The sequence below is a fragment of the Camelus bactrianus genome, chromosome 3, assembly GCF_048773025.1.
Source record: "Camelus bactrianus isolate YW-2024 breed Bactrian camel chromosome 3, ASM4877302v1, whole genome shotgun sequence".
NCBI lineage: Eukaryota > Metazoa > Chordata > Mammalia > Artiodactyla > Camelidae > Camelus > Camelus bactrianus.
This window is the reverse complement of record NC_133541.1, coordinates 116,537,371-116,539,489: the sequence shown is the minus strand read 5'-3', so window position 1 is coordinate 116,539,489 and position 2,119 is coordinate 116,537,371. Positions and strand designations below refer to the sequence as shown.

At 39.8% G+C, this 2,119-nt stretch overlaps 1 protein-coding gene across 1 annotated transcript; it reads right to left on the bottom strand.

Moving 5' to 3' along the window:
* Positions 1-608: 608 nt before the first annotated feature.
* On the bottom strand, positions 609-1,765 carry LOC105067803 (olfactory receptor 2G3). Its single transcript, XM_010953448.3, has one exon. The coding sequence runs from the start codon at positions 1,763-1,765 to the stop codon at positions 821-823; it is 945 nt and encodes a 314-aa protein (XP_010951750.1). The 3' UTR covers positions 609-820.
* Between the last annotated feature and the right edge of the window lie 354 nt (positions 1,766-2,119).

Sequence of the window (2,119 nt, the reverse complement as noted above, 5' to 3'; positions counted from 1 at the left end):
TACACTTACAGAATTACTTATGCAGCCTGCACAGATTCACAGTAAGGAGTGAGGTCTATGTGTTTATGATGTAAAAAAAATCAAACCAACCATGGCCCAGCTTATATTAACTGCAATGTTTTCTTGATTTACAAAGATTCATTGGATAATCATTGACTGTGACAGACTTCTTTATTAAATTTAAGCAATAATTATTAAGAAAATAATGGTATCTTCTGAAGTGCAATTACTTTTATTTAATGTATAAAATGGTTTAAAACAAAATTACTGAATTAGTTTTTATTTTAGAAGTTTTGTATCTGCCATGCATGCCATGACCTACCAACCCAAAAAGGGACGCACTCACTGTTGTAAATTCACTAAAACTGGAAAATTATTTAGACAAGCTGGCTAAAAGTCCTCAATATTCAAGACAGAAAAATATATTGACAAGAATATACATTATTAATAAAGAACTAAAGATAAATTATCTTTATGAACATAAAATTTGTTTGAAAGAGCTCTTAGAGAAATCTATAAAGCTTCTTAACTTACAATGAATAATTGGTAAATATTCAACAGTTTATTTTTAATCCTTGAGAATAAATATTAGAAGCAAAATATGAACTTTGGCGATAATCGCAATTTATACCCATGAACAGCTCTTTCCCATGGCTTAAGCTCTGAAGTTAAATGAACATATATACATTTTGTTTATTTACACATAAAAGTGGGGGTGTCTCTTACACAGTTAAAGCAAGTGAACTAACTTAATTGGTGTAAAATTGAGAAAATTGGTTTGGCTAAATAGAAACTGGGTCACCACGTGACTTCTTGTACATCACATCCATAGGGAGCACAGTTTTCCTGAGAGAAGTTTCTTCACAGATTCTTTCACATCCTTGTTCCTTAAAGTGTAGATAACAGGATTTAAGGTGGGGGTCACCATGGTGTAGAAAAGGGAGATGAACTTGCCTTGGTCCTGGGCATAACTGCTACTCGGTTGCAGGTACATGTAAATTATGGTGCCATAAAAAATGATCGCCACCGTAAGGTGGGAGGAGCAGGTGCTGAAGGCTTTGTGTCTTGCCTCCACTGACCTGATCCTCAGCACTGCTTGAGTTATGAAGCCATAGGAGATAAGGATGGATGCGGGGGGAAGTAAGAGAAACAGGGCACTAACAACAAAAAGAACCAACTCATTGGTGGTGGTGTCCACACAAGCCAACTTGAGGAGAGCTGGTACTTCACAAATAAAATGATCCAGCCTGTGGTTGCCACAAAAAGGCGACTGCAAGGTAAAGGTAGCGTGGATCAGGGAATTGGCCAAGCCACTGAGCCAGGAGATGGTTGCCAGCTGCTGGCATAGCCGTGGGTTCATGATGACCACATAGTGGAGGGGTTTGCAGACGGCAACATAGCGATCCAAGGCCGTCACAGCCAGGAGGATACACTCGGTGGAGCCCAGTGCTAGGGAAATACAGAGTTGTACAACGCAACCACCATAAGTGATTGTTTTCTCTGGTCCTCGCAGGTTAACTAGGGTCTGAGGTGCAAGGCTAGTAGTGAAGCAGAGGTCCAGCAGGGAGAGGTTGCTGAGGAAGAAGTACATAGGGGTTTGAAGAGGGGGACCCAGGTATGAGATGATGATGATGGTGAAATTTCCCACAAGGGTCAGGAGGTAGAAGAAAAGGACAAACACAAAGAGCACAGCCTCCAGGCAAGGGTGGTCTGAGAAGCCTAGAAGGACAAAACCCATCACAGAACTCTCATTGGCTTTTTCCATCCCTCTAGAAGGAACTGCACCTGCTGTAAGAGGAGTGAGACCAGATACATTTGAAACAGCTGACCTTAGAATCACAGAATGCATGAGCTGAAAGGATCACGGAGACTGACTTAACCAACCTATTACTATTTTATGCCTAAAGTGTTTTTGACTTGGAACATTAATCCGTGTTACTTCATTCCAGTCCACTGACTCTTCTTTAAATTCATAAATGCTTTCAACTTTGAAGTTATCTGGAAACTGACTATTAAAGTCACACAAAGCAGACATGTGTATGTACATCAAGAAATGTGTAATGACTTACTACTGAAATTATGTGCCTCTTAAAGTGAACAGCACCTCCATGGTTTTTAA